The sequence below is a fragment of the Branchiostoma lanceolatum genome, chromosome 3 (assembly GCF_035083965.1).
Source record: "Branchiostoma lanceolatum isolate klBraLanc5 chromosome 3, klBraLanc5.hap2, whole genome shotgun sequence".
Lineage (NCBI taxonomy): Eukaryota > Metazoa > Chordata > Leptocardii > Amphioxiformes > Branchiostomatidae > Branchiostoma > Branchiostoma lanceolatum.
In genome coordinates this window covers 3,413,965-3,429,450 of record NC_089724.1, presented here as the reverse complement: position 1 = coordinate 3,429,450, position 15,486 = coordinate 3,413,965, and the positions used below count along the sequence as shown (strand labels likewise).

Here is a 15,486-nt window from a genome sequence, read left to right as displayed (position 1 = left end):
CCCACCCCACTAGACTGCGATCGCGCTGAGACCTCGCTGCGACCTAAATAGGATTTTTGTAACCCTTGTCAGCAAACTCCTGCCCTTGTACGTTTGCGCTTGGTGATAATGATAAACGTTCAATCGACTTCTTCGGTGTAAACATATACGATGCGTGGCGCGTTAAACATCCCGTCAGGAACTGTGGAAAATCATCAGAAATTTACAATTTTTACTGGCTGATATCAAGTCTAAGTGTCCACAACAGTATTATCTACTTGTGTCATGCATATATATCGACGGATTTCACCGAGGAGAGCATCTCTCCGCCGACTCAGATGACTCAACGCTGCTTTCTATTGGGGACGCCATTGTTTAGCCTTTCCCGCGCTGTCCTCTTACCGTTTGTTTACATTTCCCGTGCTCAAAAAACGCGTGCTCGCGCCAGATGCAAAATGGCGCCAGTATTTGGAAAGGGGTCTATTTGGATATCATACAAAATATAGAAATATGACTGAAAAGACAAAGAAACACACAAAGTGTTAAGAGATTCGCTTTTATCTATGACATTCGTTGAGCGACGAATGTTTAGGTCGCAGGGCGGTTGCAGCGAGGTGGCCGCCCGAGTGGAATGTGGGTGTCATTAAGAGTGGCAGTGCAGAACACTATTGGAAAGCGAGACGCAATCTAATTATTACCATGTGCGTCAACTGCGGTTATGATATTAAATTATACGTTTCGCCCGACTAGAGGGGCAGGGTGGACCATCTGGCGTGTAATGAAAAATGACGTCTAGCTAAAATCTCATGGGAATACACCTGTTAGATTGAGTGAACATTCAAAAACAAACGGTCATTTCCCATTGCGGTCCCCTGACGTCCCACTACATAGGTTAATAAGTTTATTGCAAATTCATGCCCGTAGGCTAATTGCATGTTGACAACAATGTCGAAGAAAAAATGTAAAGTAAAACAAAAGGCATACATGTGATACAAGATCATACTATATTGCTAGTCTACAATAAGTTTATACATATACGGTACTAATGCGGAGTTTGATTTTTTTTCTTTGAAAGCAGTGGGAAATAAAAAGTCCCACACATTCAATGATAAGTGAGTTGGAAGATTTCAAAAGGAATATGAGTTTCTGCGTATTTCATAATTTATAAAAGTTTTTAGGGATTTCGGATACTTTACAGGCAACCCTCATTAACATTAATCATTCGGGTTACACACATCCGCCGCTTTGAAAACAGTGGATTTGAGAGATCTCTATTGCAGCACCCCCATGTATGCACCGTTTAGATATACAGAAGTGCATCATACTGGAGGACGTTAGGTTGAAGATCTGAGACGTAAAATTTGACAGAATCTTACAGACAAAAACGAATCTTTTTACGCTTTGTGTGTGTTGTTGCCTTTTCAGTCATACTTGTACATCTTGCATGATATTTGAATTGTGAAGTCAAGGGTTACACGCATTCTAGTTAGGTCGCAGCTAGAACGCCGTCAAGTGGAATGGGGGCCAGAAAAAAAAATGAGTACATCAGTTGCGGCTACAGCTAGACCACAATGTATAATCTAATTACTCTTGATTGTCACCAAACCAAACAGAAAGAAAACGGGACAAAATAGAAAGCCCGACAAAAACGCAAAAAAAAAACACGTCCAAATCCAGCCAGAGCAGACCCTCTAGTTGGAGAGTATAATCTAATTTGTTTCGACGCCTGGCGCCAATGAACTGACCACCCATACATATCTAATTTATGTACAGAGGCCAATATGAATTTTACAATGTATGAAACCAGCTTTTGCGGTTTACCATCTGCGTCTGTTTGCCACGTTTAATGATTATTGATAGCTCTTCAAACTAGCAACTTAACAATTCAAATCGATCATAGTTGTATTCTATTTATGATAGGTATGATTTCCTTTCTTTCATGTCTTTTAATGATCTTTTTAGTGATAATATAGTGCCGCGCTTCGGCTCTGTGACGCTAAGACGAGCTAATGGTAAGAAACAAGGTGACTCAAGGCTACCTGGAAAATCGCGCGTACCTCAAGTTTGGAGTGGCCAATCCCCTTCAAATTTGGCAGGAATATGGGTCAGGTATCACTGATTCCAAATAGTTACAACTTCCTAGCTAAATTTGCATTATTTTTCCATAATTGATAATAATATAGGATCAACTTGTCTCAATAAACATTGGCCTACACCAAGCCCTTCTGGTGAGAACTGTGTCATAAAACTTTCAGAGGATGCGGCGAGTGTTGTACATTACATAAATGTAGAACCAAAACAATGAATACTTTATCAGATTTGAAAAAAACATAGATATTGATATTATTTTAGGGGGTATCTATGACTTTATCTACCGATAACCAGGTATGCAGTGATAAAATCAATATCTGGCCGTTCGATGTACATAAACCAACTTCTTGCGTACTGTTTGCACCCAATTTCAAGTTTGTAGCCCACTGCGAAGACTTTTGTAAGTAGCTTTATTCAAAATTTTGGTAAATTTCCTTCCATGTATTGATCCATCTCCATCCGTCATGTTGACAGCCTGTCATCTGTCAATGGATTAATTGTTTTCGCACCTCTACTCGATGTCATTACAGGCAATTATCTTTAATTATGCATGGAAGGCAGACAGCAGTATGCTCATACAATGGTATCCATTCAAATCCAGATTTCAGAATTGTTCCAACAATCACCTTGTTAAAAAAATGCTGTTTGCAAGAAAGAAATCTAAGGATACAAAATGCTATTCTTATTTGGCCTCTTCGTCAGGTGATTTGTAAAACTGATAGCAAGAAAAGCCGAGATTGTATATCATATTTGGCATTTCATCAACTTTCAGTTTTGAAATATCTACACTACACGCCAAAAATAGTTATTCAAGCAACTGGATAAAATACTACAGATATCAATACTACCTCACCCGACCTCACCCGACCTCATCCGAGTCTAAAATGCAGTGTATACGGGGTAGGGGCATTGTTTGACGTTTTGGATACGTTGAATATGCAATTATGAATGCAAAACAAGCAGCAAACTCTAAGCATTTACCAGTTTTTATAAGTTACTCCGCTCGTTTCCAAGATAGAAGATTTCTGGCCGCCATATTGGATCATGCCACTGTTGGGGTCTACTGTGTGATGGGGAAGTTCTTCATACCTTTTTTATTTATTTTTGTCCGACAGGACGATAAGACGGTGGGTACTAATTACAATTCCATCACAAACCACTCATAATAACTGTACACAATTACTGTACACAGTATCTGTACACAATAACTGTACACAACGTGTTTTTCAGCCTCGAATACACGCACGTAGTGTGTATTCATTGCGCCGGCCGTCTTGACCTCCCTTTACTTATAAAAACTGGTAAATACTTAGAGTTTGCTGCTTGTTTTGCATTTATGATTGCATATCTAACATATCCAGAACGTCAAATAATGTCCCTACCCCGTATACACAGCATTTTAGACTCGGATGAGGTCGGGTGAAGTCGTGTGAGGTGTTTAGGCATACCCCTTTATTTTCGTAAAAGAACCACGTGAGTAATTACTCAGGTGAAAAAAAATGCTCCATCTGCCCAAAACAAACCTCAAGTTGGATTAAGATAGCCCGCGGATTATAAAAACGCCAATAGACTTGATGCCAGTATAAAATTCCCCAGGCGCACACAGTGTTAACAGGTCGTTTGGTTACCTGGCTAAGGTTAGCCTGGAAACCATACCATCGGCGGCTCCCCGATATTGTTACGGGGCTGGGAGTGACCCCGCCCGCCCAGAGAGCTTAGCCCGCTCGGGGTATTGGTTTACGGCCTTGAAAACTACGGTGGCTGCGAAAGTCATCTGATGTGTATTCAGCTGTCTGGCAAAAATGCTTCATGCATCCACATTCCCTGGGCCGTATAGGTTGAAGAAATAGAATACTATTATATCATTTCCATGTGATTCTGATTGGGGCATTTCCACTATATTTCAATTGGGAGCCTTTATTTCACTTTTAAACTTATTAACAATATTACATGATCATGATGGTAGATTTGGAATTTATACTCTCTGTTTTTGCTTTGTCAATACACGCTAGCCTGGTCACCAGTTTCTAAGGGTCGGCTTAGGTGTGTTTTATCGGGCCCAGTCTGCTATATTTGAGCCGTTTCTGTCAGATTGTCTTCTTAGCTGCCATATAGAGTTTCGCAGCCACCGTAGTTTCCAAGGCCGTAAACCAATGCGCTGAGCGGGCTAAGCTCTCTGGGCGGGCAGGGTCACTCCCAGCGCCGTAGGTGTGGTATCCTGGCTAATACACACCGATACTAGCACATAAAGTGGCTATTCTGAATCCTGTTTGTTGACCTGATTGTCGTATATTCAGTCATATTACTTGGCCCTTGACCCGCTGCACCTGAAAATTTTTGGGTTGTACAGGCTTGTTCTGTACGCTAGCCCTTCTTCTCCAAGCAGAGGTTTCGATCGAGTGGGGTAGTTTTGTCCGAGATTTTCTAAGTCCCTCTCCCTTATGAAGGGACGTAAAAAATCCCGGACAAAACTACCCAACTGGATCGAAACCTCTGCTTGGAGAATAGCTATCCCTGACGTGGTGGGTATCTTTAGAATGCGTAATTATGTTGCATCTTTGCGGTAAAGCAAAGTAAGTGAAAATGACCAATATAACCCGCATGGACACAACAAGAGGAAACATCTTCGCTATATAAACTATAACCCTGTCTGAGAGTATCTGACCAAGGTTATATAACCTCCTTGATCTAAACATTGTGTTATCACCTTGTTCACACCAGGGAGGTCTCTGAAAGGCCAATATTGTTCTTGTTCCTTTGTTTAGGACAATACCATGCAGGAGTTAATGGTTTTTCACAATTCAACCTAAACATGGTGACAACGCTTGGCAATCACCTGTCTTTTTCCTTTAATCATTACATAAACGAAAAACAATGCTGGAAAGTGCAGAAGAAATTATTACAGAACAGACTCGTATCTCCTATAATTCAATCGACTCATCTTGACTTTTTTGGCATCTTTGTTTGGATGGAGTGTTCAACAGGGGACGGCCCAAGGGTGTGTGAAAGAACCACAAAGAAATGTAAAGTAGCAGGAGGAGCTGTGGGCGGTGAAACTACAGCAATTATCGCCCTTCTCCCTGCATATTCAAGGCCTCCCACTCGCACCTTTCCTCATTTTAATCTCATTATGAGGGTTTTGCTGGGGCAAGCTTAGCTTGTCTTAGCGTCACAGAGGGCGGCGAGCAAATTAATTTTTCTCATACGCTATGTCCTCGCGGGCTAGAATTACATTATCGATAGATCCCTCGGTCTTAACATATTAAGCGTACAATTTCTGTGCCCTAAATATTTGTGTGGTTGCCAACATTAACCACGTGATCATCGCACGCGAGATGCCTAGCCTCGAAAGCATGCCTTGTGTAGCGTTGAGATATTGCTTTTTGCTTTATCTATTTTGCTCCTTTCTTTTTGTTCAGCGGCGCCAAAAAAACGACCTCATACAAAAAACAGCAATAAAATCAACTACCAAAACAATAGCAGTAATATCATAATAGCTGTATTCACCAGGGAATACACCGAAAAAGTCGAACGATAAAATGACTTTTTCCCAGAACAATAGGTAAAACTGAAAACATGTTGGAAAATGTTTGTAAAATTGTTTTGCAATATTTTCCGATGGTTTGTTAAAAGGACCCCTGACCTCCTCCCTTGAACTATTAAAAAACGGCCTCGACCGAAGAGTTTATATTGTATGCTTTCAAAGTTAAATAAAGGTTGAAAAAAATAATTTGGCAAACATATGGTAAACTAGGGGGCCCCAAATCTAACAATTTCTTCGATAGGACATGATCTAACCACATACAAAGTCTCATGACAATCCATCCATAGCTTCTTGAGTTATGCTGCTAAACCACATTCGTACATACATCCAAACGATACCAAAAACTTAACCATCTTGACGAAGGTAATTAATTGTCAAGAAAGTCAAGAATGTTACCTTATGGCGCGGCCAAACACGCAGCCTAGGCCAATTATTCTCCCTGTAGCCGGCGTGGTTAGTAGAGACTAACTAAGCGAGGGCGGAGACTGGCTGCGTACAGACTGGTTAGCAGTAAGGTGGTGACCTACATACAGGAGATGTGCGGTCCCCTGTGGTTACCTGTTCTCTACACCTGGGCGGCGGCTTTGTTTCGTCTCTCACCGCCAGTACCGCGAGGGCACACAGCTAATCAACTATGTATGGGTGGGTAGAATTATCCACTGCTGCGTATCGTGTTACACTTGCCTTTAAAAGGTGTATAGTATGAAGGAAATATAAAGGTGTGGTAACAATTTGACAAATAATAACATCATCTTATAATGTTATCCATTATAGGGAATAGTACACACTTCTTACCTTGTCGACTTCTTTTCCTTTGAGTAGAAACTGTCGAAAGTGTTAGAGCACTATCTAATTTTCTCCTCGCGTTCACTGACGGAAGAGGGTGTATCATTTTCGTTTGCTTAAGTGTCACGTTGTATACTCACACAGAAAAAATTACACACTTTAAGGGTAGAGCTAACAGTAATTTACCTCAATGTAATCACACCAAATTACACGAGCGCGACAGTTAGCAATGCTGACTCTACATGCTCAGACAAAATGCTACGTAATGCTCGTTTGCAGTAACAGATAATAGACCGATCCCGAAACAATCGAAATACACGAGGGAATAGACCGAACCCATCGAACACCATATCGAACATATAGAACCCCCTGCTCTATTTCGAACGCCCCCGTCAAAAACAGCGAAATAAAACAGGGGTTTCTATACGTTCGATATGGTGTTCGACGAGTTCGGTCTATTCCCTCGTGAATACCGCCATTAGAAGAAGGCAGCTCATCTCTCCAGGGGTCCGTTTAAGGTAGCAGAAAAGCACGGCTGTTTCTCTTCGATAAACGAGTTTACATAACCCGCGCGGTAATGGACTTCGAAATGACCATGAGTACACAAACATTACCAGGTCTGTTGAGTACCCCAGTGGTCAGGCATTGCCTTGTGTGTCTATTTGTGACAGCGCAGAACTAGCAATTTACCTTATCTTGGAAAACCAGAGGAGCAATTTGTGCAGAAACCCACATCATAATATTAACACATTTGCAGTGTTGGAGTTTATACATGTAGTTCCTTTATTTGTGTATATACACTAAAAGAAATGCAAGCCGTTGATAATAGGACCGTTGATGCATGTTAGACATCCAGGTAATATGATACGCAAAAGGTAGCTATTGCTCAAGCAACTGGATAACACTTGGAAACGGTCAGACGTTTCAGGGAGCATCCACTACCTTTTGTGGGACTGTATATTGAATAAAATCAGAAAATCATTCACGAAAAACGTCGCGTACTTCAAAATCCCCCCCCCCCCTACCGTCCGCCCCACCCTTAATACCTGACGCAAACACGTCATACCAAACCACCCTTTTCCTGAAGAGCGGTCCTCCGCGTCCATTTGTAAAAAATCAATAACCCTAATCATTCCTGACTTCACCTCAAACCCTCAAAACCCACGGCGGCTCCGGCAAATTCCAAAACACGCTATCCTTCAATATTCAACCGTCAGATATATATACATATCAATACCTTTATGTACAGCATATACATGTTCTACCTTAATGGTATAGACATACACACGTATGTCATAGGAAGGGATAGTAGTATTTAGGGGTAATTATTGAATTAAAAAGAAGAGCCGTACCTTGTTCCAGAGCCCCAGAGCGCCGTGCGGGGATGACCAGTGACGTGTTTTGTATCACGCAACCCGGCGGCGTGTTTTGTGTGAGGGTTAGTTAGACGGATGGTGCTGTCACGGATGACCTTTGACCTACAGGTAGGATTTATGCTGGTCGTTTGGCGCCATGACGGGGCAGATGTGGTTGTGATGATACACGTAGAGATGAAATATGACGTCACGAAAATACCGAAAATTAAAAGCAGAATATCTCAAGAAAAATTAGCCGTAGGTTGTAAACAATGTAATACTAGTACATATGTTATAAGTATGATCTAAATTTTCTGACACATTTTCCGTATACATACAGGTACATGTATGAGATGCCTAGCCTCTTTTACTTGTCTTGAAGTTTTCAATTTGCTGTACGAATAGATGTCAGTGGTCCCACGTAGATAAGAAATATTGCGTGAGGAAATCTACCTACATGTAGATACATGCAAAATTAATCAGAAAAACACGCCATTTCTTCGTGACTGAATCACCACGATGCACTGTCCCTTATTTTGAATATGCTTTGTACATATACAGTATGTACAAAGTATATGATTTTTAGTGGTTATGTATTTCAATTTACTTGCAGTTCATTCCTGATAATGACTCCAGTCCCAGCCCCAAATCTGCTATTCAGGGCCGCCGCCGTTTCTTCAAATGCAAAGAAAATGTTGTTCAAGAAAATTAGAGATTGCTGTTATTACTGAGAGTGCTACCGGTCGTCTACATACAGGAATCCCTCTGCGCTGCACGATCGACAAGTGGAAGTAATTTGTGGACAGATGATCATGTTACCAGCCTCCATCGTCCCATAACGTAAAACGGTTTGACACTGACGCGGCATTCAACTAAAGGGGAACTAGCATGATACTTTAGTATACGATGCATGAATTACCCTTTAGAATATAGAAAATGATTTTACAGGCGTCCGTGGTATTTTGATAGCCTGGATGCCATTTCATTTAGTTTACCGGAGCTTCCAGACCCCCTTAATCACAGAGGAGCGAGTTTTGGGATCATTGAATGAATGAAGACCTTTATTGCACATTTTTGCCCCACTGGGCTAAGCATATAATATATAAATATACATATTTATGTGCATATAAACGTCCTGTATGCGCTAATACTGTCGGCTTCCCCTCGCTTCTTGGTGATTGCATGAATGTAGGAGGCTGTATGATTAGTTAGAGTTGGTTAATCGAAGGCTGTTAGGAATTCTCTTTACTAATATCTGAACAGGGGGAATTTACTTAACACATAACCGAAATGAATGATCCTATCACTATCATACAGTCTACAGTAAAATGTACTTCGTCTTCTACTTAACCTAAACTACAAAATTGGCATATTCTTTAATATGGCGCCCAGGGTATTATTTTATGATAGGCGCGACGCAAAACCTAAAACTGCCATGAAGGCAGCTAGCTGCCGGGGTGAGCTCTAGGGAATCAATCTGGGATTACCGTGATCACGCACGTCTTTCCGGATATCAGGCAACGCGTAGGCGGGCTTCTAAGATGAGGATGATCTTATCTTTATTCTTTTACATTTCATATTTCATTTCACTTCATTTCATTTCATTTTATTTTATTTCTTTTACTTTCTTTCATTTCATTTCATTTCATTTCATTTTATTTTATTTTATTTTAGTTTGTTTTATTTTATTTTATTTCATTTCATTTTATTTTATTGCATTTTATTTCATTGCATATTATTTTATTGCATTTTATTGCATTTTATTTTATTGCATTTTATTGCATTTATTTACATATGCTTTGAGACTGACAGGGTTGGGCTATAAGCAGTGATTGCTTAACGTGGCCCTCTCCTATTTTATACAAAAATAAGATCAGCAACACGGTAATCATAACAAATAACTCAATGACGTGAGAACAAAAGAAAGCAATAATGGCATTGAAGCATACAGCTGGTGTACAGACCATCTAAGTTAAAAAAATTGAAGCGGCCTGCCCGTGAGATGAGGATATTGTGGTGTGTAAAATCCTTCGCTGTACGGGACTTCCTTCTAGTGCGCATGTTGTTTTTTCCTTTGCTGAAGGTCACCTTGTAAGAAGGCTCGAAGGCTACTTCAAGATTATGCCAGGATTCACATTTCCAAACCGGGGCCCGGCCGGACAGTTTGCGGGAACGAAAAGTATTAGATAAAAGACATCACAAGCCACAAAACGTGAAACAAACGGTTATGTATATTTCTTATTTACTTTTTCGTTCCCGCAAACAGCCCGACCGGGCCCCAGTTTAGAAATATGAATCCTAGGATTTAATGAACAGAATTGGAACAACTGCAACACCACGTCTTTTTTTCCCTAAGTCAGAAACATTAAGTCACGATCTTGACTCCTAATATCTGCTTAGAGACAGTCCGTGCCTAGCACTTGACGCCCTGCCTACTGCTGAACCTCTGTGATGCTACGGCACAACAGCACCGGTGCCCGAACGGAGTGTAGTCCCGGCCGGGCCCCGAAGCCACAAATTTGTCCCGGTGGACTGCCGGACACCAGAAGGGTATCTTTCGGTGTTCTCACGATTAGCTCACGGTGTCTATTTTTTATTGGGTCCCGCGTTGATTTTAACTCCGTGTTGAAAACTTCGAAAAATAGCCCGGTAGCCGCAGGGTGCCCCACGGGGTCACGTTCACACGAACACGTAACGCCCGAAAGTGCACACACACACACACACACACACACACACACACACACACACACACACACACACACACACACACACACACACACAAAGCCCGTGAACTACCCGGTAGGGCCCCTTTTAGAAGCTTATTAACTTTTCTGTTATTAAGCGGAGTTAATGATCTAAAACCCAGTGCGCTAGTGAAAGTGTAAGAGGTCAAGCTGTGTTGGGATGTCCCTATGTCCGGCAGGAAGTGGTCAGTGAGTCAAGCTCAGGAGTTAAGTTCTGAGAAAGTACAAGGAATATGGAAAGATGAGGATAGCAGGATGTGACTCAGAGAATGGGGCAATCCAGTATTGTCAAGGGAGGTATGCCTCCAGGATGTTAGGGAATATAAGTTGAAGAAGAGTAAAAGGAAGTCACTTGTCCAGACTCCCAACACAGTGACAGGATCAGTGGTCAGAGATTTCCCACTCCGTCAAGAATAGAAGTGGATAACTGAAGATGCCTCGAGCATTAAGGAACAGAGTCCTTCAGCGCCTGGAAGCACATAACCATTCGCCAGGCAACAATCATCCCCCGGACGAGACTGAAAGGGAGGAACTCCGTCGCCTCAGGGAAGAAGTGGCTAAGTACAAGGCTGCAGAGGAACAGCAGAGACAACAGGTGGGCAGCCAGCAACAACTCCGAGTGGAGACCCAGCACCAGGTGGGAAACCAGCAGCAACAACGCCAGCCAGTTGATACCCAGCAACAGGAGGGCAACCAGCAGCAACAACGCCAGCCGGTGGATACCCAGCACCAGGAGGGCAACCAGCAGCAACAGCAGGGGGAGAGCCAACAACGCCAAGGGAACAACGGCCTTCTACAACGCCAGCCACAACCTCCAGGCCTGAGTCAAGCAGAGGCAGCAGCATGGATGGCAAAAGGTGTAGTCAATCAATTTTCTGGGGTAGGGGTAGCAAGTAACTCGAGCACAAGCAGCATTCTCCCTACAGTTTCTGGGGACATAAAAAGGAAGATTTGGGCTAACCAGTACATCGCCCTGGAAACTTTGTTGCGTTCAGATGAACATGAACCAGAGGGAGGGAAAATGTTGCTTGTGTTCGACCCCACCAATCCTAGCAACCCCATGTCACTAAGCAAGAAAAGGCCCCCTAAGATTGCCAGCTGGCAACAGTGGATTGAGGCGTATCAGGTATTGATGTTTGTGATGCTAGAGAACACGCCAGGCAGAGCTAGAGAATTAGTAGGCTATCAATGTCTGATAATGGATGCGGCAACAAAATTCCCACTCCCAGCTTGGCTAAAGTATGATGAAAAATTCCGAAAATCGGCAGCAGAAGACCTCACCAGAAAGTGGGATCAAATTGATGTTGAACTCTGGGTGGTATGTTTTACAATGCCACCCAGAGCACTCTGTACTATTTGTCAGTCGCCCAGCCACTGGGCGAAAGAGTGCCCAGCAAAAGCAGCAAATGCAAAATTTGTCTCTAGCATGTCCAGGCCAAAACAAGGCCCGGCAGAACCAGGATTCTGTTTTGGCTACAATTCCCCACGGGGATGCCGTAGGGCCCCCTGCTGGTTCAAACACAGATGTAGCCAGTGTGATGAGAATGGCCACGGCAGGCACAATTGCCGGGGCGTCTCTTCTAGAGTGACAGGCAAAACTGGTACTTACAGCAATTAATCATTGTTACAGGTCCTCCCACCAAAATACAACCGACGAACCCCGAGATGTGTAATTATAACACTAAGTTGGTGACTCCAATTAGAATCAAAGTATTAGTAAAAGAGTTATTGATGCACCCCAATAGACAGTTAGTTTCCTACATTACCAAAGGTTTCAAAGATGGATTCACAACAGGATACACAGGGCCTAGAGCCCCCCGTGTATCTAACAACCTTGTATCATGTAAAATGAATCCTGAAAGTGTGGAGGAGAACATTCGGAAAGAGCTTCAAAAAGGCAGATTGGTAGGACCTTTTGAGCATCCCCCGTTTTCAAATTTTCAATACCACCCTATTGGAGTGGTTCCTAAAAAACATAGCAGTGATTGGAGGACCATTTATCATTTGTCTTACCCCGAAGGGAACAGCATCAATGACTCAATTTCAAAGACTGATTTCTCTGTGAAATATGTAACTATAGATGATGCAATCGCCATGTTGAAACGTCTGGGCAAGGGAGCCTTCATGGCCAAGACAGATATAAAGTCAGCGTATAGAGTGATCCCACTGCATAAAGACGAACATGAGCTCTTTGGTATTTGTTGGAATAATAAATATTTCTACGACAAATGCCTACCCTTCGGACTAAGGTCGGCACCTTTCATATTTAGCACGTTTTCAGATATGTTAGAATGGATCTTAAAGAACAATTATCAAATACTAGAGATTATCCACATACTAGATGACTTCCTATTGGCGACAGCAGGGCCCAGTGATCAACAATGTAGACAAGAGCTCCAAACACTCTTGCAGGTGTTCCATGACTTAGGGGTCCCTATAGCAGATGAGAAAACAGAAGGACCTGCACAAGTTTTGGTATTTATGGGAATTGAATTAGACTCAATTGCACAAGAAGCACGCTTGCCTTCAGACAAACTGCTGCGACTAAAGAGTAGTTTTGTAGACTGGGGGTCACGAACTAGATGTACTTTAAGAGAACTACAGTCTCTGATAGGCGTGCTTAATTGGGTATGCGCTATCATCCCAGCAGGCCGAGCTTTCTTGCAACGCATGATAGCACTGACAAGGGGGGTTAGACTACCTCGGCATCGCATAAAGTTGACGTCAGGGTTCAGAAAAGACCTAGCAGTATGGGAGACCTTTGTAAAAAAGTGGAATGGCAAATCTTTCTTCCTGGAGGAAGACTGGGAGAGTCGAGACAGAGTAGAGATCTATACAGATGCATCGGGGACAGAAGGCTTTGGGGGTTATTGGAAAGGACAGTGGTTTCAGGCAAAATGGCCAGCACAGTATAAACTCACCAGCAGAAAGGCGGGGCTAAGCATTGAATGGCAGGAACTCTACCCCATTAGAGTAGCCTGTGCCTTGTGGGGGACCCACTTTCAGAACAAGAGAGTGACAATTTGGTGTGACAACGAATCAGTCGTCTCCATTATCAATTCAATGAAGTCTAAAGTGCCCGAAATCATGGCATTAGTCAGACCAACTGTAGCCCAGTCTTTAGATCAGAACTTTGTCTTAAAAGCAGTACAATTAGCAAGTGAAGAGAACAGCATAGCTGATGCCCTATCCCGATTTCAGATGGACAGATTCAGACTACTGGCCCCCCAAGCTGCCCCAGTTTCTTGTTGCATCCCTGCATCACTGATGCTGACCTAAGAAGGCGAGCTCAGGAGTATTTCTTGGCAGCTCTGAAACCCAAGACAAGACAAACCTACTCATCAGGGGTATCACAGTTCCTCCAATTTTGCATTAAACATCAACTTTGGGATGAACGTGGTAATATTCTACCTGCCTCTGAGCATACAATAGTGTACTTCATTCTTTCCTTGACCCAGACAGTTTCATATGGCACAATTAATGTGTATCTAAGTGCAGTGCGTAATTTGCATTTGGAACAAGGTTGGGAAAATCCCATTAAAGAATCCTTTCTCATTAACCGCATTGTACAAGGGATCAGAAACTCTAAAGGTCAGAAGCCAGTGAGAGTACGCTTACCGGTAACACTCCCAATTTTGCAAGGGCTGTGCAGCAAAATGGAACTCATCTTCCAAAAACAACCGTATGATAGACTAGTGATGCAAGCAGCATTCCTGGTGGCATTCTTCGGCTTTTTGAGAGTGGGAGAATTCACTTGTGATTCATGGAAACAATTCAAACAAGACCTCCACTTACAATGGCAGGACATCACTTTTGTACCAAATGTGTATCAACCCAACTATGTCCAAATTCTCATTAAGGGCTCAAAAACTGACCCAGGGAGAAAAGGGGTACCTATTGTGTTGGGTCAGACATACACAGCTTTGTGTCCAGTAAAGGCCATGAGAGAGCTCTTCTTATCTAGGTGGCACAAACAGGGCCCACTGTTTAGATTCAGGAGTGGGGCCTTTCTGACTAGGGTAAAATTGACAAAAATCATGAGAGAAGCATTGAATATGTTAGGAATCAATGCCAGCCAATATGTCTCCCACTCCTTCAGGAAAGGAGCTGCAACAACAGCAGCAGAAAAGGGCCTTCCATCATGGCTGATTCAAATCTTGGGAAGGTGGTCATCGGAGTGTTACAAGTTATACATCTCGCTGGCAACTGACCGATTAAAGAATGTAGCAGCTACCATGTCAAATACAATGTGATTATGTGATGGGGGGAAGGTACCAAGTGAACTTGCCACCTTGTGGGCGAACTTTGTGCAGAAGAGAGCACAAAGACCCCCCATCTCACTTGTAAGCAGGACAAACTCAGAGAGAGATGGAAATGGGTAGCACTGAAGACCTGGTACCTTGCCCCCTTTTTCTGCCACAACAAATGGTGTGTCCAGTTGTCATGTTTGTTGAGTTGAGTTATGTTATTAGGATAAGATAGGAGACAAGCTGGGTGAATGATAATTAATGCCAATTATGACCTTAGCATAACGCTACAGGAGTAACACGACGCCTCATTTGTAGGATGAGCTGAACCGCTGTGAGAGGGATCACGTCTCGGAATGGAAAACTCGCCGTTCCGAGTCCATTACGCCGCGTTTAATAACCACTCAACCCCCGGGCGGATCACGTCGCCATGGCAACGGCTGCCCCCTTCTGGCGTCGCCATGGAGACCATGACGTCAGCGAGGGAATAGAACTCATCCCGCGTCTATCAGGGGAGACAGTTTGTGGAAACGCCTATCAGGAACGATTAATGTGCAGGATGTCTTTAGGACGTGATCTGTAAGGATTAAGACATGTGATGACCTCTCACGAATCCGTTACCATGACAACGTAGCCGTCATCACGACAACAAATCCGTCACGATGACAATGATTTGGTCGTCCTCCTTAACAGATCCGATTATGAATCACATTAACTTATTTTGGCCCGAAAATATGATA

The 15,486-nt window shown here is 42.8% G+C and overlaps 1 protein-coding gene across 1 annotated transcript; it reads left to right on the top strand.

Moving 5' to 3' along the window:
* Window positions 1-13,202: 13,202 nt before the first annotated feature.
* LOC136429736 (integrase/recombinase xerD homolog) lies at window positions 13,203-14,925 on the top strand. Its single transcript, XM_066419688.1, has one exon. The coding sequence runs from the start codon at window positions 14,156-14,158 to the stop codon at window positions 14,750-14,752; it is 597 nt and encodes a 198-aa protein (XP_066275785.1). The 5' UTR covers window positions 13,203-14,155; the 3' UTR covers window positions 14,753-14,925.
* The last annotated feature ends 561 nt before the right edge of the window (window positions 14,926-15,486 follow it).

What these genes read in the sequence shown, in the direction of transcription:
- LOC136429736 (XM_066419688.1), top strand. Translation starts at nt 14,156, where the DNA reads ATGGAACTCATCTTCCAAAAACAACCGTATGATAGACTAGTGATGCAA.